Genomic DNA, 27,938 nt, shown 5'->3' with positions numbered 1-27,938 from the left:
AATTGAAATTCATTAGATTAAAATTATGTACCCTTGCGAAGAAAAAGTTTATTTGGCGCACGCGAAGCGTGCGCTTGTGTTATCTAGTATATATATATATATATATATATATATATATATATATATTGTGATGTGGTCGTCCCGACGCACGTGCACTTCCCGACGCAGGGCCAAAAAATCGAACGGCCGCGCCAAGAGAGCGAGAGGGAGAGCGAACGCGAATCCCGAGAAACTTAGCGGCGCGAGAGATAGCATTATTAACGCGTTTTATTTTTATTCTTTTATGTATTGTTCGAGAGCCTTATCGAGAGGATATTTGTTTATAAGAAGAGATTACCGAGAAACGCAAAAAGTAAGCGGTAAACAAGGAAGCGGCCAAAAAATATTAGGCACGAAGCACGTGGCCAACCTGAAGATTAACGACAACAACGAAGTAATTCGGCCATGGGGCGAGAGGACGTCAGGAGTGTACCCGCCAACAGGTGCATAAAGGGCTCCGAAGATCTGCGGATAATTTCCGCACTTCTGCATCCTCCCCGCTAGAACCCCGCTAACCGACCGTTAACGAGGAGGCAGCTCAAGGCCGCGAAAGCCTCGAAATAACGCACCTTCACAGCGTAAATTGTATTGTAAAATTAGTTGTCGTGAGAGGTACCGTAAATATCCCTCACGCTACATTACTGTCGCGCGAGTAAGGAAAATCGTGGAGAGCTCTAATTGGCTGTCGCGCGTACTACCCCCTACTCGTTGAATTTGCCCGGCTACTGATAGCGAGTCGGCAGATTGGCGCGATCGCTGGCCCGAACTTGACGTGCCGAGAGATAGAGAGGACAGAAACTCCTAGAGAAAGAACGCGCAGTTTTGAGGCCCGAGGACTAAAGGAAGAATTTTTCCGGTGAGGCTACCCGGTGCACTGTCACGCAAGTAACACGTTTGCTCATTGTAAATTCCGAGTCTTGACTGCTCTGGCCCGATCGCTTATTTTAGTGTAATTATTTAGCGTACGGGCTAAGCCCGTTCTAGAGAATAATTTCGGTTGGTGATTTTGCAAGAGCGATCATAGTCAAGCGGCAAGAAGCTTTGCGAGTATCTACGCGTCGTAGTAGTCCGTCGCGTACTTCGATTGTCGCGTGTAATTGAGAGAGAGTGAGAGGGAGAGGGGAGAAAGAGAGAGAGAGAGAGACAGAGAGAGAGAGATCAAGCGCCGCATGCGAGAGCGACAAGGACGGCGAGTGCGAGCGAGACGACGATAGCCGTGAACTGCCAGTCGCTGGCGTATTTGCGTTAAATATCGAACTCTTATTATATTACGGTGGTAATTTTGCTCTCTGTTTGTCGTCGAGAATCTTTCAAATCTAACTTCTGACTCTCTTGATTGCCAAACACGTTGTTCCATTCTTTTCTTATATGTCGTATATTATCGAATTGTCGCGTATCCGATGTATGTAAAATCTTTGTTATTTTTTTAGGCGAGATTGTCGCGGTACTTCTCGTACTATTATATTTGGTCGGCTCTGTCGAAATCTTAGCGACGTCTATTCGATTTGTTACTGAAATTATCTTTTATTTTACGAATATAATATTGACCCAATTTCTTTCATAGTAGCTTCCTGGTTTTTTCTATTTTGTAAAGCCAATATACGCTACTCTTTCACTCTTATGTTTCAAATAATGTAAATTATAAATAATACAAGTAAATAGGCTCGTGTGTTTGCAATGCAAATAATACGAAATGAAAAGACCAAAGGACTAGCGTGAAATACGGGTGTTAAGTATATAATTTTTTTAAAACGAATTGATATGGATTGTCAAATCAATTTAATACATAGTATACATACGTTTCGACTTACTAAGTCTTCCTCAGTGTGAGTTAAAAAATAAAATAAAAAACATAATTAAATTAAAATTCGCAATAACATAAGCGCACATTCAATGATTTAATGTTAATATTACAGTAAATTCATGTTGAGTGTCATCAAAATCGTAAAGTGAACAATATAATTATGCATGAGATGTACTATACTAGAAGTTTTCAACAATATCAAAAAGCAATTTCGTCGTGTGATGGCGAGAAGCCATTTTTGTGTGCCATGAACTTTTTTGTTGTTAACTATACAAATTTAGGAAATTCCTGAATTAGATTCTATTACCGTTAGTTATTAGGTATAAATGTAAAATTGGTCTAACTTACAATCCTCCTAAAATCGTGGTGGTAACTCTCAAGTTCACGAAACAAATGTCAGTATATTAACAAAGATCATTAACTTGTTTAATGTTTACTCTTGGCAAGTTCATCTAGGATGTCAAAATATGTGTTGTCAAGCAATTCGGTGTCCGTGTTTAAGTTTATTTTATTTTTTTGTTCTCTAATATGAATCATCTCTGATATTAATTTTTTGTGGAAATTATTTTCAATGTTAAGAATTTTACATTATTCCAATTGAACATATGATTTGAGTTAATTATATGTTCTGTAACCACCGAATGCTTAGATGAATCTGACTTAATATTGTTGGCATGTTCTTTAATTCTAGTCTGTAATTTCCGTTTAGTTTGACCTACATATGACGCATCTCAATTGTTACAGTTAATTTTGTATATAACATTATTATCTTGGTGTTTGTTTCTATTTTTCTGTGTTTTAATAAATTTATCTAATTTACCAAGGCAGCGGTATCCTACTTTGAAATCCGATTTTTTTATTACAGTTGCTGCTAATTCCGAAATGTCCTTGATATATGGTATAATAAAATAATTATATTCTTTATCTTGTTTATTGTTTTTTCTGTTTGAGTTACTAATCGTTAGAGTTTTTATTCTTCTGTTAATTATATTAAAAATGAGATGAAGGGGGAAACCATTAATCAACAACATTTTGATACATTTCTCTAAATTCTTTTTGTGGAATGTGGGATGAGATAGTAAAATTGTTCTGTTAATCAAATTATAAATCGTCCCAATTTTTTGACACATCGGGTGGTTCGAAAAGAAAGATAAATATCTCCCTGAGCTTGTCCCTTTTTGGTACCAATCATTATATATATGGTTATCAATAATTTTAACCATTAGATCTAGGAAATTAATACCTTTGTCCGTCCCATATTCCACCGTGAATTGCAATCTATTGTGGTAGTTGTTAAATTCATTAAGAATATTTGTGATATTTTCCCTTGGTGTCAATGTAAATTATATTTTCTACTATATATTATTTTTTGTAGTACCATCGCTATCCGATTTACTTTATATCGTATATTGTTTTTTCTTTTCTTTTATTATAATAAATCGGAACTACTTTATATCATCCCTTTGCGTCATTATTTTCTTTTATCTCTTTGTGCTGTTACGCCTCATTACCGAATAATTCGCGTATTGTTAATTTCGCGTGTACTTTGCAACCACACCCTGCCCTTCTACCGTTAGGTGAGCAGCCAGCCCGTCGCAGAACTTCCGGTCAGATTATCGCGTAATTTCGTGTGTCGCGAATTGACACGTGCAAGACCGTGTCTGGCGCCCAAAAATCGAGTAATTTCGCATGTTCGTCGGCTGACGTTCTGCTGTGGTACGCGGTACGCGCAGAGCGACCATGTCCAGTTCCTGCGTCAAATAAATATTTTATAAAGAAAAATTTAATTCTTTTCTCTTTTTTGACAACGATCTCTGCTCGCCGCATTAACTCCGAGGTAAGAAAAGTCGTCGCAATATATATATATATATATATATTTATATTAGTCATTTAAATAAAAATAAGCTAAAGGACATAGCAAAATACTGAATAGGTTTATTGCGAAATCTTTGTGAAACAAAAACGTGACATCAGTGTCATGACCAAAGTTGTGCTTAGATAATTTTAAAATTAAATGAGATAAAAATAAAAATGCATGCTACCTGTTTACTACTGTTTACTTATTTGTTCGCTTTTTCATAACGACTTGTCTTTTTTCCTCTCTTTTATAAGTTCTCGGCAATACATATTAAAAATAGTATTATAATAATAAGAAGAAGGAAAGTTACATAATATTTTTATTATTAGATTAAATGTAGTAGGTCTGCGTCTTAATTATTAGAAAAAATATTATGTAACTTCAGTATTGTGCTATGTCCTTTAGCTTATTTTCATTTAAATGACTAATATGCTAAATATTAATAATAAGAAGAAGTTACATAATATTTTTATAATAAGACGCACGCCTACTATACTTAAGTGTATATAATAGGCGTGCGTCTTATTATAAAAAATATTATGTAACTTCTTCTTATTATTACTATTTAGCATGTTTAATATATATTACCGAGAACTTATAAAAAAGAAGAAAAAAGATAAGTCGTTATGAAACAGTGAACAAATAAGTGTAGTAAACAGATAGCGTGCATCTTTATTTTATTTCTCAAGAATTAATTTCCGCAACATAACTTTATTATACATGAATACAAAATGAATACAATAAATACAAAAAGTAATATTTTCGTAGTTTAAGACTTTCAGGCTTCAGATCTCACGTACACAACTTCGTACGCACATACGCAAAGCGAGTTTGTTCCTAATGGGATATACGTAGCGTTACGGCTGATGCAACCAAATGACTCATTCAGACATTCCTATCGGAACTATTTATTAAAAAGTGAAAAGTGAGTATAAAAAGTCATCGCGATCGCGCGACAGTCCGCTAAGTTTATATTGACGCTAATGTAATTGTTTCTTAATCCCTGTGTTGTTTGTTGAATTAGTTTGTGCGGAAATTATTTATACAGGATGTTAAATTTGAAACGTAACAGGTGGAATATTTCGTAAGCAATGCATTAAAAAAGAATGTTTTCTACAAAAATTGTAGGGTTTCAAAGAAAACTTAATATAGTAATATTAATATGACTTTGAATAGCACCCCATCAAGGACACATAAAAATTATCTTGAATTTTTTAGATAGAACTTTATATTTTTCATTACATATTCTTGTAACTTGCCTAGAGAGTTTTCCAAAACACTATAATTAAATTATTTTTTATTAATTACAATACTATCAACTTAGATCTAGTGACAAATCGTTACCTAAAGCATGTGGGATCCCAAAAATCCATAAAAAAGGTTTCCTTCTCCGCATTATAGTGTCGTCAATAAATAGTCCGCTTTACTCTATAGGTCTTTTTATTCATAATATATTAATTAAATCTTTATCTCGAGCGAGAAGTCATATTGAGAATAGCTTTCAACTTTTTAATGTTTTCTAAAAAAAATGTCTGGATGATTCGATGGTTCTCATATCGTTGGATGTGGTATCTTTATTTACCAATGTTCCGATAGAACTGGCTTTAAAGCGCATAGAGTATATAGTAGATGGTCTTGAATAGTATCAGCATTCCAAAAAACGATTTTTTAAAACTTGTAAAATTTGTTCTAACATCAACATTTTTCACTTTTGACAACGTTTTTTATAAACAAATATTTGGCGCGCCATTGTCCCCCATTATTGCAGACATTGTAATGCAAGATGTTGAGAATAAGGCTTTGTACAAGTTGGGAGTGACTCTCCCGATTTATTATAGACATGTGGATGATATTTTATTAGTTGCTCCTACTAATAAGGTGCAACATATATTACAGACTTTTAACTCATTTCATAATAAGATTCAATTCACATATGAATTGGAAGAAAATAGATCAATATCGTTTTTAGATCTAAAAATAATAGTAGATGATAAAATTATTTTACTAGATTGGCATCCAAAAAGACACATTCTACAAGATATTTGTAGTATTTTTCTAATCATCCAACATGTCACAAAATCGGTACTATTTATAACTTGGTAGACAGGGCCTTATTGTCGTCACATCCGCAATTTCATATATAATAAAAACTTAAAACTCACAATTAATATGTTGCTGGACAATGTGGATATCCATTACCCTTTATATTTAAATATACGAATATTAAAATTAAAAAATTAATACAAACGAAATTAAATAGTATAAACGAAACATTTAATAAGATAGTCCATCACACTGAGAAAAAGAAGTTTATTACAGTTTCATATATTAAAACATTATCAGAACACGTTTGTAAATCGTTTAGGAACACTAATTATACAGTAGGTTTCAGATGTCTCAATAAATTAAATAATATCATAAAGGTACATAAGGATGCCACACCAAGGCATCAGAATAACAATGTAATTTATCAGATTAAATATAAAGGGTATACTGCGTCATATGTGGGTCAGACGGGGAAACAGTTGAAAACGAGAATCCACGAACATTTAATGAACAAGAAGCGGCATCCATCTACATATTCAGTCATATCTTAACATATTGTAGATGAGAAACACGATATGGATTGGGAGAGTGCGCAGATTCTAGATTTTGAGAAAAATTACTATAAGAGATTAATTTCAGAAACAATACATATTAATAAGAACGTAGATATTTGAGAATCGCTAGACAGAATTTAAAAAAGGTTAAAATCTTCTTTCGACCGTACTGGCAAATATTATTTATTCAATCACAATGTTTCGACCCTTCTTTGAGTCCTTATCAAGTGATTTGTAAAATTAAAAATAAAATTATAATTCTAAGATGTCAAGAACGAACATAGTGTCGGTTTGACAACACGTCAAGACTCATAGATGAGTTATTGGAGTCTCCAATAACTCATCTAAGAGTCTTGACGTGTTGTCAAACCGACACTATGTTCGTTCTTGACATCTTAGAATTATAATTTTATTTTTAATTTTACAAATCACTTGATAAGGACTCAAAGAAGGGTCGAAACGTTGTGATTGAATACATATTAAGTTACAGAAAAATGAGCTAAACGCTACAGAGGACAGTGAATATTTGGATTCTTCGTATATCCCCTTGATTAATTGTGTACGCGAATAACAAATGTAATGTTGATACCGGTCCTTAATCGGTTTACATATAGTTATATAAATGTGACTTAGCTGACAAATAAACTTTATTTTAAGTAATACCTCGATAGGGTCATTATACCCATGCTTTGACATAAGTGAATAATATTTTTATATATCGAACGACAATATATACCAATTGTGTTTTTAATTGTCATGACTAATAATTGATTTGTCGAGTTATGTACGTAATTATGGAGTTATTACATACATTTTTATGTTAATTTTTAAAGGTAATATATATTATATAAAAAAATTTTTTACAAAGTAATGTATCGTCGAAATTATAACAATAATTGTTCATAATTAAATTTGTAATATTTTGTAAGGATTAGCGGCTGAAGATGACATAAGTAAATGTTCGAAACGTTCCGCAGTGTATATTTCAATAATAAATTAATTGTCAAAAAATTTGCTCAAAAAAGGCCTTTGTTCAATTATTTCGATTATATATTATTATTATTCGAGCCGATCTTTTTTTGTATTATATAATTGTCATTTTTATTAATTACTTTCCGAGTTACGAGATTTGAAGGTTACAGTATTTTGACAAAATATAAAATATCTTGTGAAAATTTAGTTTTCGGTAATTTTACCTTTATACTTTCATGCATAGAATAATGAGAACAATCAATTGGTGTGAAGAAAACACAATTAATTTAAAAAAAATGTTGCAAATTACATACTTTTTGTTCTCATTATTCTGTGCATAAAAATATTAAGATAAGACTACCGAAAACTAAATTTTAAGATATATATATTGCATATTTTATGTCAAAATATTGTAAACTTCAAGTTTCCTAATTCAGAAAGTACTTAATAAAAAATAATTTAATTATAGTGTTTTGGAAAGCTCTCGAGATAAGCTACAAGAGAATGTAATGAAAAATGGGGAATTCCGTTTAGGGTGATTTTTATGTGTCCTTGATGGTGCTATTCAAATTCATATTTATGTTACTATATCACGTTCCCTTTCAAACCCTACAACTTTTGTAGGAAACATTTTTTTCTAAAATGCATTGTTTGTGAAATATTCCATCTGTTACGTTTGAAATTTAACCCTGTATATTTAAAATTATTTATTGTGAATTATAAGACATTCAGACGAGAGTATCCTAATTAGAGTTTAAATTTCTACTTGGCAGGTACAAATCCTAGAAATCTTCATAGTGCCTATATATGTTAGAAGTTTTTTACTATATAAAATCTTATAATCGTATAATTATAAGTTTAATTAGACATTTAAATCATATAATTATAAATTTATAAGTATAAATATAATTATAAATTATACTTTGCACCGAAAATATTGGGCAAATGATATTTTTTTTTCTTTTTCTTGTATTAAAAATTGTAAATACAGGGTGTCCATAAAATCTGTCCTTACTTCCTGTATCTTAAAAAACGGTTAAAAATTATTAAAAACAGCGATATATGTACGTGTTTCATTACTTCGAGAGGTTACTCTTTTAAGGGAGTTGTGGAAGTTGTTTTCAAGGAGGTGATTCAAAAATTTCACATGGAAAAACTGAAGGAAATACTATAAACACTTATTATAAAGTAACTATTAATATTCTGACAATTCATCTATTTTTACATGAGTTCGCAAATTTCAGTAAATTCAGTATAAGAAAGTGAAATATTCTGAAAAAGTCATTAATATCTTTCTTATGCAATTTCACGGATGCACATCTAAGTATACATATATCAAATCAGTAAAATATCTACTAAAGAACACTTACATTATGCAAAAAGAGTACTTTTACTTAGGCTACTTTTTCTTAGGATATTTTTCACAATTATTGATTAACTTCATCTATCGATTTGAAACTCATGAAATACATCTTAATAAAGAATTATAATTATTTTTATAATTACTTTTGCAATCTATATACCCTATTTTTTACAGAGACATAAGTTGAATAAAATGGCACTTATAACGTCTTCTTGGATCTTGGACAGCGTAATAATTCTAATAGTTTTTGTGACAATGTTCTGTAACATTGTCTATTTTTACATGACACGCAAGTTCAAATATTGGAAGAAACGTGGCGTTATGGAAATATCACCGACACCTCTTATGGGCAATTTTACGGAATGCGCACTTATTAAGAAATCACCAGGATTGCTATTGAAAGAGTTATACGAACAAGTTGAGGATGAACCTTATGTCGGATTATTCATTTTTGACAAGCCCTTCTTACTGATTCGCGACCATGAAGTTATTAAGCACATCTTAGTAAAGAATTTTAATCACTTCTCCAATCGTTTTTTTGTACCTAATGAGACAGATCGTCTAGGTTATGCGAATCTCTTCTTCGTAAACAATCCAGTGTGGAAAATGATGAAACTGAAAATGACACCGGCTTTTACACCCGGCAAACTGAAGAAGATGATGAACTTAATAGACGAATGCGTGACAAATTTAGTTGAGTATTTGGATTCGATGGATTTGGGAGGTAAGTACTGAATGATTTACGGAAAGCTTGATATTATGAAAGAAAAGAGTATCAAATATTTAAATAAAAATATTTCTATTTAAATAAAAATTGTTACATAAGATATAACAATAATGTTATGCATAAACATATACAATATATATATATATATATATATATATATATATATATATATATATTTTAATATATTCAACATAAATTATATGAACATAAATTATATAAACATATATTATATGACAATATATGAACATAAATTGAATTATTAATTTAACTTGAATGACTCACGCTGAGCTTAATTTTTCATAAAAATTGATAATCTGAAGTGACATAAATTTAAATCAATATCAGAATTAAGAATAAAATGTAAATATATAATAATAAAATGTTAATTTGTAATGTGTATCGCATAAGAGAAAAAGTATAGTTTTAAAATTTAAAATGATAAAAAGCACTTTAATTAAATTGTAATGTTATAAAGACTGATCTTAAATCTACCAAAAGAAAACTTAATGGCTGCAAATAGAATGCAAAATTTTGTTAACAATAAAAGATGACATGCATAATCCCGAAAAAAATGTACTGAATTTGAAGACATGAAACATTGTCTCAAAAAGTCATAAAATTTTTTCTTATAATATGCTTTGAATTAGAGAGTTGCTGCACAATACAGCACAAACGGAGCATAATGCAGCACAATCAAGAAAAATTCAAAATTCGAAAAGTGCGGGGCTAGCAAAAAATTTCGTTTTTATTTTTTCTTGAATATGCTTTGAGTTAGAAAGTTGCCGTTTGCGGCACAATACAGCACAAACGGAGCACAATGCAGCACAATCAAGAAAAATTCAAAATTCGAAAAGTGCGGGGCTAATTTCACACACATGAAGAGACCTTTATTATGCCACGTTCTTGCTCACGCAGGTTCATTCCTCTACGCGCAATGCATGCCGAGTAATAGACATTGCCCAATTCGCTCCTATGCTCAATTAGTCCCGCTCTACTCTACAAAATAATTTAAAACTTGTTTATTTTAAAGATACCGAAAAACCAGGTTGATGTAGCAAGAGACGAGGTAACAAAAACAGTACATAGATATCTTTGCAAAAAGAAACATATGAACTTCATAGATAGACATGTCATTACTTGCTTTAAAGAATACAATAGGTTTTCACGATAGATTTTTAGGCGATAATGAAGCTATTTTAGTTATTAAAGCGGATAAAGGCCAAACGACGGTAATTATGCATAAGAAAGATTATATAGACAAAATGATTGTCTCATTGGGTGATTAATCTACTTATATTAAGCTGACTAAGGATCCCATTAAAAAATTGTCGAATAGAATCAATTCTTTAGTTAAATCTTGGCGGGATAATAAATTAATTGACGACACGACATATAAACTTCTTAATACTACTAATGGTATTTTATCACGTGGTTACTTCTTAATACTATTAATGGTATTAATGGTACGTGGTTACGGATTACTGAAAATTCACAAGTCCAATGTTCCGTTAAGAATTATAGTGTTGTCACTAGGTAGTCCTACGTATAATGTAGCTCGTTTTTTGCATGACATATTGGAAAGATCAGTGAAGAAACCTGCTTCCCACATTAAAGATGGTTGGAGTTTTGCGAATATAATTAAAAATCGTAATATTAATGATAATGAAATAATGATCTCTCTTGACGTCACATCTTTGTTCACAAATATTCTTAAAGAATGGGTTTTAGAATCCATTGAGAGGCGTTGGACAGATATTTCGTGTAACAGTTTTAGTTTTTCACAGTTTTTATATGTCATTGAAACGGTATTAGATTCTACAAGTTTTTGTTTTAATACTCAATTTTATGAACAAATACATGGTACTCCTATGGGGTCCCCCTTATCGCCTATTTTAGCAGACTTAGTTATGGACGATCTTGAAATATATTTTTTAACGTTTTACAATGGGATTTTTCAGTTTATTATAGGTATGTTGACGATATTTTCGCGGTAATACCTCGCAATGAGATTGACACGATTTTGACTACGTTTAATAACTACCATAACCGCCTTCAATTCACGCACGAAATTGAAGTAAAAGATACGATCAAATTTTTAAACATTTCGGTGATTAGAATAAATGGTAAATTGTTAACAAATTGGTACCAGAAACCCACATCATCCGGGAGATATTTAAATTATTTCTTTAATCACCCGTTTAAATATAAGTTGAACACCATTAATAATTTAGTTGATCATGCTATTTTGTTATCGGATAAACGTTTCCATTCTAATAATCTAAAAATTGTTAAAAATATTCTAACTAACAATAGTTTTTCAGAGATGGTTATTGAACAGTTTATGTATAAGAGAATATGTTTTCTGAAAAAATCACGTAATGACGTTAACATACTTAAAGATTTTGATTCATCGTCTTGTATTTCAATGCCATACATAAGAAATTTAAGTGACAAGATTGCTAGATCTTTTAAGAAAATAGAGTTAAAGTTTATTTACACAATACCTAAAAAAATAGACTATTTAATTAAACAAGGTAAAGACAAACTGCCTAAAGCAGATAAGACGGAAGTAGTTTATAAGATTGATTGTAGGGATTGTGAGGCTACATACATCGGGCAAACTAAAAGACAGTTAAATATTCGGATAAAAGAACACATGAACAACATAAAATTACATACGAGTAATCAGAGCGTGATTAGCAAACATAGAAACAATTATTTACACGATTTTAATTGGACAGCCTTTGATATTTTACATAAAGAAAAACATATGAAGAAAAGAGAGATTGCGGAAATGTTTTCCTTTATGAAAAAAGGCGTGTTACCTGGGTGAATTTCGAAGTTTTGAAGCCTCTTTCCCGTAATGCTGATTGGCTGTCTCGATTGGCGTTGTGCGTTTATATTTGTAACATATTGAGCGGCTGTCACCGCGAGGGTTAATAGTTTGACAGTTGTCAAAATTTTATATAAATATATTAATAAGATATATTAATTATTTTTCGTTCTACATTCGCGTGCGCGTATTCGTACATTTGCTGTCATTCAACCTAATGCTATTGCCAAGAGAACAGCAGAACAGAATGTAAGTAAGCGAATTTCCATTATATACATAATTTTAATTCGCCGAATTTTTATTATAGTAGGTGAGCCCAGAGTGCTAAATGGCGATTTACTCGAACGTCGTAGGAACCTATTGGATTTTGAAGATTAGATGATAGAAAGAAAAAAAGGTTATATAATGTACATCCTTTTACCGATGGGAGAAGCGTCTACAGGTTTTCAAAAATGTAAAAAAAATAGTCACATGAAAATACTCGAGCGCGTCAGATATTGATAGTGTATATGCTCTCACGTGTCTCTGATATTGGAGGTATGTTAATCTGCCGGTTTGCATGGTGAGGGTGGCTGTACGGAAAGGTTGAGAAAACGGGAAAAAAAAATTTATTCGAGCGCGTCAGATATTCAGAGGGGATGTTAAGTGAACCCGAAAGAAGCTCCCATTCAAAAGACTGACGATTTGGACATGACGCAAGCTCATGGCGGCTTCTTGATAATGCAAAAAAAATCGCCATTTTGAAATACTCGAGCGCGTCAGATTATTGGACAGGTGATTCAGCTTGATGTCCTAGTCGTGCTGACCCATAATCTGATGATTATTTGGAGGGATTTTCTTAATCTGACGAATTGAAAAAAAATTTTTAAATTAAAAAAAAATGTTTTTTTAAATTATTAAATGTGACAAGTAAAATGCATGGAAATTAGAATGCAAATAAAAAAATCTATTTCTTAGATAATTAAACTCACAAACAAGCTAGAGCGTGCCACGAACGCGTGTGATCACACAGAACATGTGATCAGCTGTGATGGCGTCATGGCGACGGAAAGTAGTGTGGGGACGGTGCGAGAAAGTAAGTCTGTTTCTTTTAGCTACAAAAAGTGAAAGGGAAATAGAGGTGCGGAGTGGGGAATACATGCTTCACTGCAGCTGCACGCTCTAAACTTTTTTGACGATTAGTACTACTTCGGCTTGTGAAAATCGGCAGATTATATATTTTTTCCGTTATTCTTGAATTATTTCCTTCAAAATAAAAAAAAATTCGACCGCGCTCGAGAATGTCAAGGTGACGTTTTTTTTTGCAAGTTTGTGACCCTCCCACTCCCTTACGTCACGCTTAAATCATCAGATTATTGAAACGCACACTTTTTAGCATGTTATTAACCCATTTTACCTTAATCTGACGCGCTCGAGTATTTCTAACGATCGATTTTTTTTTACTATTCTGATCGGCTGCCCTATACGCGCGATCTTATATTAAAGGCTTATATATAGTGGAGGTACTCAACAGGGTGCAAGGTATCCCCTTATATGTTAATCTGTCGCGCACGAGTAAATCGCAAAATCCCTTATTGGGCTCATCTACTATTATGTATATAATTTTAATTCACCAAATTTTTATTGTATACATAATTTTAAATCATTGAATTTCTACTATGTATATGATTTTAATTCATCAAATTACTATTATGTACATAATATTAAATTCCAAATTTCTATTATATACATAATGGAAATTCAATAAATTTATATTTTGACAATTGTACATATCAAGAGGTTATTGTAGTGATAGTTATGTATATTAAATGATTTGTTGTAAATAATTATTAAAATGTGATAATTGTTTATTAATTTTGTGATTGAGTGGTTTTAAATACAGTTTCTTAGTTAGAAACGAAAATAGAAATTCGGCGAATTAAAATTATGTACATAATAAAAATTCCGTATAAAGGTTAAAAAGTATAAAGTTAATTAAAATTATGCACATAATAGAAATTTAACGAATTAAAATTATTTACATAATAGAAATTCGGATAATTAAAATTAAAAATATTTATGTACAAAATAAGAATTCGACGAATTTCCATTAAGTACATAATGATTATTCGTGAAATTCTATTATGTTTACAATTTTAATTTGTCGAATTTCTATTATATACATAACTTGTATTCTTGAATTTCTATTATGTTTATAATTTTAATTTGCTGAATTTTTATTATGTACATAATTTTAATGGCCGAATTTCTATTAGGTACAATTTCAGTTATTTACATAATAGAAATACGGCGAATTAAAATTATGTGCATAATAGAAATTCAAGAATTAAAATTATGTACGTAATGAAAAATAAAAAATTAAAATTATGTGCATAATAAAAATTTGGTTAAAATTAAAATTAAAATTAAATTAAATTAAAATTAGGTTTGTAATAGAAATTCAGCCAATTAAAATTATGTATATGTATAATAGAAATTAATACTAATAAATAGTAATTCCTTTTTTCCGCCAGTGATTAATAAAATAAATCAAATAATTTTTAACGAGCCAACTGGCATAAAAAAATATCTTTATTGTTGGTTAGACATCAAATAAAATTAAGGACGACGTTTCGACCCTTGTTTTGGGTCCTTATTAAGTCTGACATAAATTAAATTAAAGTAACATATAACCTTTTTTAGAATTTAAACTATATTAAAGCACATATAAATTAATTGTGTCAATACGACCTTTCGACAAGATGGTAAAACGTCAACGTTGAGAAATTAATACAATAAGAAAAAGCTTCTACACGAGCAAATATGGTTGACTATGTAAAATTACTGTATTTAAATATAAAAATTACAAAAAATTCGTGCAAGACGTTTTGTCAGTTACTTGTGACTTCTCAATCGCTGAATTCAATACAATTACATATAATAACAGTCTACAAATTTCATCTTAAAGCTATAGTTGTCTTGTTAGCAAATGTAATATATACTAATTTGTCCATGTTCTTCATATTATTTAATTTCGGTGCTCGGAAATAATTAATGTTCAATCTATGTTAATAATAACGTACAATTAAACCTTTATACGGATTTTATTAAATCTAATTAATATTATTTTCGCGCCTATTTCTCCATATGTAAGTTTCAAGATTAATTTATATATGGAACTTTGGGATCTCAAATTGAGATATAGTTCCGAGTAATTAATTTTTCGTTTCTCTTTGGCTCTATTGCCCGACTTAGAAAACAGCATATTTATATTCTAATTAATATTAGTTAATTGTAAACACTTAGAAATTTTTATTTTTTGCCTCGATCTCCATTATACTGTGTGTTATTCTTTATCGACTTGTAGGCTGAATATACGCAGAATCTCTTTCTTAAGCTTTATATATTATTTAGAAAAAGGTGAAATTTATTTATATTTTAAAACCACCATATTCATCTCGACTAAAGAGCCAAACGCAATGTTATTGCGACAGATTAAGATAAGAAAATTTGGAAACTAAGGAATTTGAATCCTATGGTTGGGATCTCAGAAATTCCCCTTGTTCCTTCTCCTAACGTCCCCTGTAAAGAAATAGACGAGAAAAATATTGGTCCGAAAGTCGGCTGAATCGGGGATCGAACCCGAGACCTTCCGCTTGCCGGGCGACTGCTCTTCCAACTGAGCTATTCAGACACTTACAAATCAATATTTCTCTTAATGTTTATAACCCCCCACCCCCCATCAAGGCGTCGTAATTGGTCTAAACGCGACAAACAATAATAAGAATATTTATAAGTCAGCTCTCCAGTATTTAAAACCACCATATTCATCTCGACTAAAGAGCCAAACGCGATGTTATTGCGACAGATTAAGATAAGAAAATCAGCCGACTTTCGGACCAATATTTTTCTCGTCTATTTCTTTACAGGGGATGTTAGGAGAAGGAATAAGGGGAATTTCTGAGATCCCAACCATAGGATTCAAATTCCTTAGTTTCCAAATTTTCTTATCTTAATTTGTCGCAATAACATCGCGTTTGGCTTTGTGGCGATAAATGCCACAAGAATATTAAAATAAATATAAAATAAAATGTACACGAAATAAAAAATATATGACAAGCGACGAGTGTTAAGGATATCGCGACCGGTGACACAAAATAATAAATAAATAAATAAGCGTCTAGCATGACGAAGGTAGATCGTGATTTCCGAACAGAATAAAAAGCGAAAGTCTTCAAAATAATAGATAGGCTAATCACCTAAAAATAAAAATAAGGTCGTGGAAAAATCGAGAGAAGCAGGACAATACGCGGCCTCGAAGGGCAGATAGATTTTGACTCGCGCTCGCGATACACGGTTTTCCTCGGTGGAGAGTTAAAGTCTGTATTTGATAATCCAAATAAACGCAGTAAAAGACAATATAATTTTAACACCTAATAACTATTCCGTCTTCACGATCCTCTCCCGATTCGAGATATTGATAAAACAATAATTAACGAACTAAGCTACACACGCGCCCAAAGTGGTGACCCCGACGTGATCAAGGTGACGCGAAGTGCTGTGGACATTGCCGCGAGTCGTGATACGGATCTTGGACAGTGCATTTTTTTTTTTAAAAGTGACAGTATGGTGTTGACGCGTGACGATGGAGCTGCCCCTCCGTTAATACAAATCGAGCAACCGAGACGAGATGCACTGCCTGTGCCAGGGACGCAACAAGCGGTTGAACGACCTAGCCTGTTCATGGCGGGCGCCGAGGTAAATCGCGTAGGCATGAGAATGCCGGAATTTACTTCCGGGGATCCGGAACTGTGGTTCAATATCATAGATCGGAGCTTCCAGGCCGCTGGAATTACTACGGACGCGACCAAGTTCGGTTACGTTCTTACGGCGATCGGTCCGCGACACGCGATGGAGGTACGCGACATAATAATGAACCCGCCAGCGGAACGCGCGTACAAAACTTTAAGATGCGAGCTCATAAAAAGACTGAGTTTATCGCAGGAGCACAAGACGCGACGGCTCCTGGAGCATGAGGAGATAGGCGACCGCAAACCGACACAATTTTTGCGGCACCTTCGAGGTCTCGCCGGTAATGTCGTCGGGGATGAAGTCCTGCGAACCATTTGGTTAAGTCGACTACCGGTATTTGCAGCCGCATCTCGTAACGCGCGTAGGAGATACGCTGGAGACGCTCGCGGATATGGCGGATGCGATCGTAGAGGTAACGAGAGCGCCCGCGGTGCACGTCGCGGAAGCGGCTCGGCCGACGGCGTTCGCGGGTGCCGACGGAAACTGAATAGCTGCACTGGAGGCGAGAATCAATGTGCAAATGACTCAGATGCGTATGGCCATGCAGCAGGAGTTCGCAGAACAAATGACCGGCTTGCGAAAATGCATTGAGGCGTTAGGAGAGCGAGAACCTCGCCGAAGCAACGGCGGTGGCCGTCGCGGGCGGGAGCGTTCGCGATCGCGCTCTCGAGTCCGTGGTCACGCGTCAAACGGTCTTTGTTATTACCATTGGAGATTCGGACCGGACGCACGAAGATGTGAGCCCCCGTGTGCCGGACAGCCGCAGGGAAACGCGATGGCCCGTCACTGATGACGGCCGGTGATCAAGGCCAGGATTCGCGCCGTCTGTTCGTGACTGACCGCGACACGCGAATTAATTTCCTCGTGGATACAGGCGCAGACCTATGCGTTTTTCCTCGCAGGATGGTGCGTGGACCGCGGCAGAAATCGACGTACGAGTTATCCGCAGCGAATGGAACGGTGATCCATACCTACGGAACCGAGACGTTGACGTTGAATCTCGGATTACGACGGAATTTTACGTGGCGATTCGTACTCGCAGATGTGTCGAGGCCGATTATCGGCGCGGACTTTTTGTCTCATTACGGACTCCTGGTGGACTTGCGGAATCGTCGGCTAGTCGATCAGGCGACGGGACTCGTAGCCGGGGGACGTAGCGCACAGTGCGGAGTGCCGACCGTACGAACGGTGACGGGAGTGACGCCGTATCATAAACTCTTAGCGTGTTATCCGGACATCGTACGACCTGACGGGCGCCCGAAAGAGGTGCGACATAACACGAGACATTTTATCGAGACAACCCCGGGGCCGCCGGTAGTGTGCAGACCGCGGAGACTTGCGCCGGATAAATTGACCGCGGCGTGAAAAGAATTTGAAAAAATGATGGAGCTCGGAATCGTGAGACCGTCGAAGAGTAGTTGGGCGTCTCCGCTACATATGGTGCCGAAGAGAGGTGAAGAGTGGCGACCGTGCGGTGACTATCGCTCTTTAAATGCACGGACGATCCCGGATCGGTACCCGGTCCGGCATATTCAGGATTTTGCGATGGAATTGAGAGGCAAACGGGTGTTCTCGACGATCGACCTGGTGCGCGCGTACCACCAAATACCGGTGGCGGAAAGTGATATTCCGAAGACCGCAATCACTACGCCGTTCGGCATGTTCGAGTTCCCGTTTATGTCGTTCGGATTGAGAAACGCTGCGCAGACTTTCCAGCGGTTCATCGACGAGGTCTTGCGCGGACTCGACTTTTGTTACGCGTACATTGACGACATTCTGATCGCGTCAACGACGACCGAAGAGCATAGCGAACACCTTAAAATATTGTTCGAGCGTTTACAAACCTATGGCGTCGTGATTAATCCGGGAAAGTGCGTGTTCGGACAAGCGGAAGTCGAATTCCTCGGTTACGAAGTGAGCGGACACGGCACGCGACCATTGCCGGCGCGCGTACGGGCGATCGAGAAGTTCGAGGAGCCGAAGACGGCGAAAGAACTGAGGCGATATCTGGGCATGATTAATTTCTACCGGAGATGTCTGCCAAAAGCCGCGGAAATTCAGGCGCCGTTAAACGAGCTACTGCATGGCGATATTAAAGGAAAGACGCTCATCAAGTGGACGACGGCAGCGAGACAGGCGTTCAAGGACGCGAAAAGTAGCTTGATACAAGCTACCCTGATAGCGCACCCGAAGGTGAACACGGAGCTCGCCCTATTCACGGACGCATCGGACAGCAGCGTGGGAGCCGTACTACAACAGCGAGCGGAAGAAGAATGGGAACCACTGGGCTTCTTCTCAAAAAAATTAAGCCCGACGGAAGCGAAATACAGCGCATTCGATCGGGAGCTTTTGGCGATCTATTTAGCCATCAAATATTTCCGCCACATGGTCGAGGCACGGACCTTTGCGATTTACACGGACCACAAACCTCTCACGTATGCATTTCATAGAAAGCCCGAGAAATGCACGCCGCGACAATTTCGGCATCTTGATTTTGTCGGGCAATTTACGACGGACGTACGACACGTGAGAGGAGAAGAGAACGTGGTGGCGGACACGCTATCGCGCATAGAGGAAGTGAAAACACCGCTGGATTACGAGGCACTCGCGAGATCGCAGGAGGACGATGCGGAGTGCAACGAATACATCGAGGGCACGAGCGGACTCAAATTGAAAAAAATAGAGATTCCAGGCGCAGGCACTGCGATATGGTGCGATACAAGGACAAAGATTCCGAGACCATTCTTGACAAGGCCTTATCGGAGGGCCGCATTCAATTTACTACACGGACTGGCACACCCGGGGATACGAGCGACGGTGAAGATGGTGACACAACGTTACGTCTGGCCGTCTATAAAAAAGGATTGCAGTACATGGGCACGTGCATGCATCGAGTGCCAGCGAGCAAAAATTACACGCCACGTAAAATCACCGAGAGGCATTTTTGAGTTACCGAGTCAAAGATTTGAGCATGTGCACATGGACATTATTAATATGCCGATATCGGACGGAAACAAATATTGTTTGACCTGCATCGACCGATTCACGCGCTGGCCGGAGGCGTTTCCTATGGAGAACCAGGAGGCAGAGACAGTCGCGAGGACGTTCTACCACGGCTGGATAAGCAGATTCGGCGTGCCTTTGAGGATAACAATCGATCAGGGACGGCAATTCGAGGCGCACCTCTTCAAGGAGTTGAGCGGATTGCTTGGATCTAACCACCTGAGGACGACTGCCTATCACCCCCAAGCCAATGGTATGGTGGAACGATGGCATCGGCAACTGAAGGCATCGATCAAGTGCCATCAGAGGGACCGGTGGACGGATGTGCTGCCGACGGTTCTGATGGGCATAAGAGCGGCGTGGAAGGACGATCTGCAGGCGACGGCGGCCGAGCTGGTGTATGGAGAGACGCTCAGACTGCCAGGACAATTTTTGAATAAGCAGCCCGGCGAGGAGAGAGACGCCAGCAATTTCGTGAAGGAGTTGCGACGTCATTTCGAGGAGGTCCGGCCGATCGAGATCACGCAGCACGGAGAACGACGCCCGTTCGTATTCAAGCAGTTGGGAACCACAGAGAGCGTGTTTGTTCGGCACGACGGGCCGAAAACACAGTTGCAGATGCCATACGATGGGCCCTACACGGTGGTTCGACGCGGCGAAAAAACCTTTGTCGTGCGCATGCACGGCAAAGTACAAACAATATCCATCGACCGTTTAAAACCAGCATATTTAATTTCAGAAAAACAGGCTAACGAAACGTCGCCGACGGCAAGGACTCCTGGAGACAAAGAAATGAGACTGGACCCGGAGCAGTCGAATAAGGCGCAGCCAGCAAAGGAAGGACGAGAGACACGAACGAGGAGCGGTCGAAGGGTCCGATTTCCGGACCGATATACAATATGATGTAACGCGGCGTGTCGGACAAAATTTTCTAATTTATATTGTTATTTATTTATTAATTTTTTTTTTTTATTATTATCTCTCCACGCGAGATTTTACATTGACGCGGTGACTAATGACGACTCGAATCGACGAATAGGCGGTAATTAAATAATTGTGCAACAACACGCGGTAAAAAATTAGAAAACCACTAGAAGGGGGGTACTGTGGCGATAAATGCCACAAGGATATTAAAATAAATATAAAATAAAATGTACACGAAATAAAAAATATATGACAAGCGACGAGTGTTAAGGATATCGCGACCGGTGACACAAAATAATAAATAAATAAATAAGCGTCTAGCATGACGAAGGTAGATCGTGATTTCCGAACAGAATAAAAAGCGAAAGTCTTCAAAATAATAGATAGGCTAATCACCTAAAAATAAAAATAAGGTCGTGGAAAAATCGAGAGAAGCAGGACAATACGCGGCCTCAAAGGGCAGATAGATTTTGACTCGCGCTCGCGATACACGGTTTTCCTCGATGGAGAGTTAAAGTCTGTATTTGATAATCCGAATAAACGCAGTAAAAGACAATATAATTCTAACACCTAATAACTATTCCGTCTTCACGATCCTCTCCCGATTCGCGATATTGATAAAACAATAATTAACGAACTAAGCTACACACGCGCCCAAAGCTTTTTAGTCGAGATGAATATGGTGGTTTTAAAAACTGGAGAGCTGACTTATAAATATTCTTATTATTATTTAAATTTTGTTTATTTTGTCTAAAATCGGGAAATATGCCTTGTCCAATAAATCAATTTCGTCTATAAGGTTCAAACTGTTTTTTTGTTGTTTAATGTGTAGTGTTTCTGATTAACCTTTTGTAATAATTCCTTTCACAATCTAATATTTTAACCTTAGTTTTTTAGACCTCTCAATTAAAATATTGAATAGAAAAATTTATATTGACTGGCATCAGAAAGAAACGTTTTTAGGCAGAGTTTTATCTTATTTTTCCAATCATCCTCAATGCCAAAAAATCGGAATAATATACAATTTAACAGACAGGTGTTTGCTTCTATCACATCCACAATTTTATAGCCAGAATCTTGAATTAATGGTCAATATACTCTCAAGTAACGGTTATCCTCTTGACATGATCTTCAGCAGCATTAATCACCGAATTAAGCATCTCATTTCCAATGGAATTATGTTAGACAAATATAAACTTAAATCAACACAAATTAATAACTCGGGGAAAAAAAGAAGAAACAAAAAAAAGAATTATAGTTATTCCGTATATAAACAAGATTTCAGAAATGTTTGTCTCTTCGATAAATAAATCTAATACAATGATAGGATATCGATGTTTAAACAAACTCAATAAAATCATAAAAATTCATAAAGACAAGAATCAAGTCTCACATAATTCCAATGTGGTTTACAAGATCAGTTGCAAAGACTGCAATGCAACATACGTGGGTCAGACAAAGAGACAATTACAGACAAGGATAAAAGAACATATGAATAACATCAAATTGGATTCAAAGAAACACTTTGTTATCTCTGAACATAGAATTAGGGAGCAGCATACATTTGATTGAAATAAAGTTAAAATTTTAGATCATGAAATAAATTACTAAAAAAGATTGATTTCTGAAATGCTTCATATAATAGAACAAGAAAACGGTATAAATTTAAAAAAAGATACAGAGTTACTCAGCGAGTCTTATTTAAATGTACTTGAAAAATTAGCTAACATAGAAAAGAAATAAACAAAATAAGAATGTCATGTAAAAAATAATGCCTTTGTAAACAACCTGTGATATAAGTACCAAATGTATAACCGTTCTTCATAATGACATGTAAAGTGATAAGTAACTAATCTGTGGCGTGAACATTTATAAAGTCATCGATTTAGCAGATTCAAAAGTAAGCAATTTTCATTGTAATATTCAAAAAAATTTTTTCTAACAATAGTCATTAAAAAAAAGTGTGTCATTTTACATAGAAACGTATAATAATTAAGGGAAACTAAGACAATTCCACGCTTTTAAACGATGGAATGCCAAGAGTTTTTCCACCTTTAAAATCATCATTGAAAATAATCCGCATTAACATCTGGAAATGATCCAAGAACAATATAGAGATGTAAATTTAACATATATAAGATAGGCAATAAGAGCCAAATCGCGGATGACAGTGCGTTATCCTAAACGAAACTAAAGTTTTTTCGTTAGAATTAAATACCTGTGCACAAGGCACCAAATTTTACTTGGACACGGCCAAGATATAAAATTGGAATAATCTCTACAAGAGATTTTAATTCCATGCATCCCCTATTCCCCCTAAAGAAATAAATGCGAGAGAAAAATATAGATCCGAAAATCGCAGAATCGGGAATCGAACCCGAGACCTTTCGCTTGCCGGGCGACTGCTCTTCCAACTGAGCTATTCAGATCCTTTCGATTCTATACTTTTCTCTGTTATATATATTAATGTTGGTAAACAAACGCCTTTAAGCCAGCGTGTATAAATTAAGAATTTAACTAGGCTCTGTAATATAAATATAAATTTAACATATATAAGATAGGCAATAAGAGCCAAATCGCGGATGACAGTGCGTTATCCTAAACGAAACTAAAGTTTTTTCGTTAGAATTAAATACCTGTGCACAAGGCACCAAATTTTACTTGGACACGGCCAAGATATAAAATTGGAATAATCTCTACAAGAGATTTTAATTCCATGCATCCCCTATTCCCCCTAAAGAAATAAAGGCGATTTGGCTCTTATTGCCTATCTTATATATGTTAAATTTATATTTATATTACAGAGCCTAGTTAAATTCTTAATATAGAGATGTATTCAGCCTCAAAATCATACACGCTACACATCATCAAAAGTTGTAATCGTTCGCATCACCCAAATTATTTTATATATGATTATAATGAACAGTAAGAATTGCAATCGTTAGCATTGTCGAAATGTTTTTTTAAATTTTTTAATTGACTAATATTATATGACTCTACTGAAGAAGACTGCGTATAGTCGAAACGTTTGTGATTTAATGTATTATTATGTTTTGATGGTTTTAAAATAAAAATTTATAATATTCATTAACATCCGAATAATTTTATGCTCTTTAGTTGGCCTGTACTGACATTAATTTTACAATTTTATTTCAATATATAAGAGCGTTATAATTTTTACTAATTTATTATTCTAATATTTTAACATCATTCCAATCCATATAATGATTCATGTCAATAATATGTCTAGAAACCACGCTCAAATTCGATTGTTTTATATTTCTTTCATGTTCATTAATTCTTGTATTAAGTTTGCGTTTAGTTTGTCCGACATATGAAGCGAATGTTGTTTTTTGAAATGTGGTCAGTTGAATCTTTATACAGTTTGATGAAACTGTCTAATCTATTAAGACAAGCTTACCCGGGTGTATATTCTGTATTTTTGAAAGATTTTTTAATGTGTTGAGAGAGACTCTTTACATATGGGAAACCTATGAACTTTTTCTGTGACGTTCGTGTCGAATTAGGATTTGTATTATAGTTGCATATATCATATATTATTACATTGGATATATCATATATTATTTTTTTGATCCTTATATTGATATGTTTAAATATAAATTCTAATGGATACCCGTTGTCCAACAATAATTCAATACAAAAAGTAATGTTTTTATTATAATAGATGGGGTCCGACAAAAGTAATGCTCTATCTGTTAAACTAAAATTTGTGCCTATTTTATGATGGGTTGGGTGGTTTGAGAAAAAAGAGAGGTATCTTCCTGAGAAAGTGCTCTTGTGATACCAGTCAGTGATAATTCTATTATTACTTTTGATTAATTTTATATCTAAGAAACTGATACTATTATTTTTTTCTATTTCTATGATAAATTTCATTCTATTATGGAATGAGTTGAATAAATTTTGTATTTCTATTATTTCGATGTGTTTGGCTGCGCATATAATGTCGTCTACATATTTATGGTAAAATAGTATATTATTCTTGATTCTATGTAAAACTTTATTTTCAATGTCTTGGAGAACAATATCAGATATTATTGGGAACAACGGAGAACCCATGGGTGTGCCAAATGTTTGTTTGTAAATTTTGTTATTAAATTTGAAATAACTTGAATTTAATATAAATTGTATCATGTTTATGAACTCATTTTTTGAAATATCTGCTTCTTTTTTTATGTAAGACCATCTGTTGTTTAATTCAATGATGTATAATAGAAATCCGGGAATTAGAATTATGTTAATACTTTGGCAAATTAAAATTATGTACACTTACGGAGTAAAATTTCTTTGGCACGCGCGAAGCGCGCGCTTGTGTTATCTAGTATATTAAAAAATTTAATAACACGATTAACCTATAAAAAGACACTGAGAATTTGATTTATGATATTTATGATAGAGTGATAAAGTGTTTAGTTTAGTTATTGTTTTACCATCTAGTTGAAAGGTTGAGTTCACACATGGTATTATACTTATGTTTGTTATGTGTATTTTAAATAGTTAAATTTAATTTCTATTTCAGATATGTTGAAATTATTAAATTATCAATGTATTGTCAAGCTGAAATTGCAATTATGTTTATATTTAATGATTATTGTATAAAAATTGATGTTCCATGATTAAATAATCCTTAATTAGTGTATTTTTTGTAGACTTGATAAGGACCCAAAACAAGGGTCGAAACGTTGTCTTGATTTAATAATATGTCTTAGTAATAATAAAGATATTTTTATGCCAGTTGGGTCGATAATTTTGTTTATTTTGTTTTAATGTAAAAAGTCGTATTCTATCACGGGTAGAAATTTTATTTTTTACATTTAAAGAGTATTTGTAATTATATTGTAATAAATGTTTCCACTCTTAACTTTATTGTTTTATGTCACAGAAATTACTTTCAATTTTATATTTTAATTGTTCTTTAAATAATCGAATATTTTCAACGTGACCATCGGCAGAATGATCGTGTCTTTTAGTGTTAAATCTATCGTGTTGTCTATGATAACACCGATGCTTGTTATGTCAACTATACGGTTGCAAAATATATAAAAGGTGATTCATTGTAAAGCGAAGCTGTATCTCATAGATAACTGATCATTGAGTCATTACAATTATTTCCCGGTTTTCGAATTTATTTATGATGAGTTGTTAAGTCATAAAAAAATCTCTTGACTTCGAATTTTGATAAATAATTTGGATTTTCTCTCCTCTTTTTAGTCATCGATCCAATAACTTTTCGAAGAATCCTTATTCATTGTAATTAAAGTATATTAATCGATGCTCGTAAATAGGAAATGACTTTGTTTCATAAATATTAAAAAATGTCGATGAAACAAGTTTTTTTTATTTTGCAAGTACGTATTTATATATGCATTTGTCTCACGCATTTTATCGTGCACAAGTATGTACTTTAAAAGGTGTGGCAAGCATGATCATCGTAAATATTATATAATATAATATTTATATATTATATATATTATATTATATACATAAAATATCATATATAATATACATATTATTATATACGTATGTAAATTCAAAATCTAAAATATTCATAATATAAAAATAATAATATTTTTATTTTGTATTTTATTATAAATAAAAATTAACTTTATGTTATACGAAAATAATCTTTTCAAAGTATTGACATACCGGTGTGTGAACAGCTTGTTGTCTCTAAATGAAAATTTCGGTATTTTGTCTTACTTATTAAATTTCGGTATTATGACTTTTCGGAACAATATTTTATATCTTAAATTTTGAAATTATAATTTTTTGGCAATGCATATCCTCCACAATAAGTATAATACTATATCCTCCACAATAAGTATATACTATCTATACGGAAAATTATTGTTTCTTCAAAATAATATAATATTGTTGACAGATGATGGAAAGACAATAGATGTAAAAGAATTATCTGCCAAGTTTACTACGGATGTGATTGGTAGCACCGCTTTTGGACTCAACACGAATTCTTTCAAATATCCGGATGCTGAGTTTTGCAGACACGGCAACATGATCTTTAGGCCTGCTCGTTCTTTTGAGATATTCATATCAGTTTTCATGCCAACGTTAAGTCGTATGATTGGTCTGACGTTTTTTGGCAAACAGACGGATGCATTTTTCCGTAAAGTTTTTTGGGAGGCGATCGCACAACGCATAGAATCCGGCAAGACGAGAAATGATCTCATTGATATTCTTATCGAATTGAAAAATGATCACGGTGACAAAGATATTGGAGGATTCAGTAAGCAGATTAAAATTAACGTTAATCGTGACAAGCAAAAAGAGGCAAATATACAAAGGTTTAATTTTAATTTCTAGAATTTGATGGGGACGATCTATTAGCGCAAGCTGGAATTTTCTTCGCGGCCGGTTACGAAACCTCCTCGACAACGATGTCTTTCACGTTGTACGAACTTGCATTACATCCTGAAATACAGGACAAAGTGAGGAAAGAAATTTTTGAGGCGATTATTGAATGTGATGGAAAAATTACATATGAAATGGTTGGTACACAAGTATCAATTAAGATATTTATTTTTGCTTTTCATCGAATCTGAAGAGCGTCAGTAATGCACAACTGAAATATAAGAATGACAGATATACCTTTAATACTCTAGATCATGTCATTATCGTACCTCGAAATGGTGTTCCTTGAAGTTTTGAGAATGTACCCACCATTAGAATATTTACAACGTACAACTACCGAAGTTTATAACATGCCAAATTCCAACCTTGTACTCGAAAAAGATACACCGATCTTTATATCGGTCCATGGTTTGCATAACGATCCAAAATATTTCCCCAATCCGGATAAATTTGATCCGGAGCGATTCAATGAGGAGAACAGACACAAGAGGCCGATGTGCGTGCATCTTCCATTTGGAGATGGTCCACGTAGGTGTATAGGTAAGAAAATCGATTTTAATTTAAAGATTGATATATTATGTTATGTTCAAAATTAGATAAATGAAAACATTCCACATAAATATACAATGCATAA

At 34.4% G+C, this 27,938-nt stretch overlaps 2 protein-coding genes across 2 annotated transcripts in view; one reads left to right on the top strand and one right to left on the bottom strand.

The window, feature by feature from the left end:
• Window positions 1-27,938, bottom strand: part of LOC114932957 (cytochrome P450 6k1-like) — a 172,150-nt gene that overhangs the window by 118,330 nt on the left and 25,882 nt on the right. The window lies entirely within an intron of this gene.
• On the top strand, window positions 169-27,900 carry LOC114942153 (cytochrome P450 6k1-like). Its single transcript, XM_085487478.1, has 5 exons — window positions 169-895; window positions 8,811-9,360; window positions 26,817-27,179; window positions 27,257-27,441; window positions 27,556-27,900. Exons 2-5 carry the CDS (start codon window positions 8,829-8,831, stop codon window positions 27,898-27,900), a joined length of 1,425 nt encoding a protein of 474 aa, XP_085343604.1. The 5' UTR covers window positions 169-895; window positions 8,811-8,828.

This window comes from Nylanderia fulva, unplaced genomic scaffold (genome assembly GCF_048542155.1).
Source record: "Nylanderia fulva isolate GAGA-0341 unplaced genomic scaffold, ASM4854215v1 Scaffold56, whole genome shotgun sequence".
Classification (NCBI taxonomy): domain Eukaryota; kingdom Metazoa; phylum Arthropoda; class Insecta; order Hymenoptera; family Formicidae; genus Nylanderia; species Nylanderia fulva.
This window is presented reverse-complemented; position numbering and strand designations above follow the sequence as displayed.

Bases quoted from the DNA above. Each gene is read 5' to 3' on its own strand.
- LOC114942153 (XM_085487478.1), top strand. From the start codon at position 8,829: ATGGCACTTATAACGTCTTCTTGGATCTTGGACAGCGTAATAATTCTA. The intron at 27,180-27,256 runs GTAAGCAGATTA...TTTAATTTCTAG, and splicing joins CAAAGATATTGGAGGATTCA to AATTTGATGGGGACGATCTA. The intron at 27,442-27,555 runs GTTGGTACACAA...TTAATACTCTAG, and splicing joins GAAAAATTACATATGAAATG to ATCATGTCATTATCGTACCT.